The sequence below is a fragment of the Rhincodon typus genome, unplaced genomic scaffold, assembly GCF_021869965.1.
Source record: "Rhincodon typus isolate 14 unplaced genomic scaffold, sRhiTyp1.1 hic_rhity00000054, whole genome shotgun sequence".
Taxonomy (NCBI): domain Eukaryota; kingdom Metazoa; phylum Chordata; class Chondrichthyes; order Orectolobiformes; family Rhincodontidae; genus Rhincodon; species Rhincodon typus.
In genome coordinates this window covers 230,517-231,188 of record NW_025965692.1, presented here as the reverse complement: position 1 = coordinate 231,188, position 672 = coordinate 230,517, and the positions used below count along the sequence as shown (strand labels likewise).

The following is a 672-nucleotide window of genomic DNA, read 5'->3' as shown; positions in this document are numbered from 1 at the left end:
ACAGCGCCCGCTCCCTCGGCGCTGACCCTCCGACAGCGCCCGCTCCCACGTACCTTGCGGTGCCCACAGACCGTGCCCGGCATCACCAGTGCGGGATCGGCGATGTCTTCACCAAAGTTGAAGAAGGTTCCCCGGCAGCTGTACTCCTGCGGCCCCAGCTTGATGTTCGTCACCAAGATTTCCGCGTTCGAGCCCAGGATGGGCCGATCGTTACCGCCCTGGCACTGAATCTTGCCGCACTTGGCGTCCCTGGGCAGGGCCGAAAGTTTGGTGGGGTGGTGGGGGTGCGGGAAGGAAAAAAAAAAAAAAAAAAAGGCGTTCGAGTCAGCGACAAGCACCTGCATTCGTGTAGCGGCCTGCCCTGCGGCGCAGCAAACCATCAGGGGCGAAAGCCGAAGGGAATGGGATAGCTGGGCACGTTGGGGGCGAAGGAAGAGGGGAGGGGGGTTGAGGATCAGGAGTTTCGCCCTCGTGAGTGGACCCGGGTGGGGCTGGGGGTGGGTGGGGTAGGGTGGGTATTTCTCGGGGTAGGGTGGGGGTTTTGAGGTACTCACCCCTTGGCGCAGCTGATGAAAGTGCCATCGGAAAGCCGCCCACAGTTGCCATATTTGTTGCCCTTCTGGTTGACCATGGTGAAGCAAATATCATGAGCCTGGACCGAACCTGTGGGGG

The 672-nt window shown here is 61.3% G+C and overlaps 1 protein-coding gene across 1 annotated transcript in view; it reads right to left on the bottom strand.

Moving 5' to 3' along the window:
- The window catches only part of LOC125488179 (disintegrin and metalloproteinase domain-containing protein 12-like), a 10,440-nt gene extending 9,780 nt beyond the window's left edge, over positions 1 to 660 (bottom strand). Inside the window, exons 1-2 of the mRNA XM_048621107.1 lie at positions 555 to 660; positions 54 to 249 (exon numbers count right to left, since the gene is read on the bottom strand). Of these exons, the coding sequence (XP_048477064.1) occupies positions 54 to 249; positions 555 to 631 (273 nt within the window). The 5' untranslated portion in view covers positions 632 to 660. The remainder of the gene's footprint in view (positions 1 to 53; positions 250 to 554) is intronic.
- Between the last annotated feature and the right edge of the window lie 12 nt (positions 661 to 672).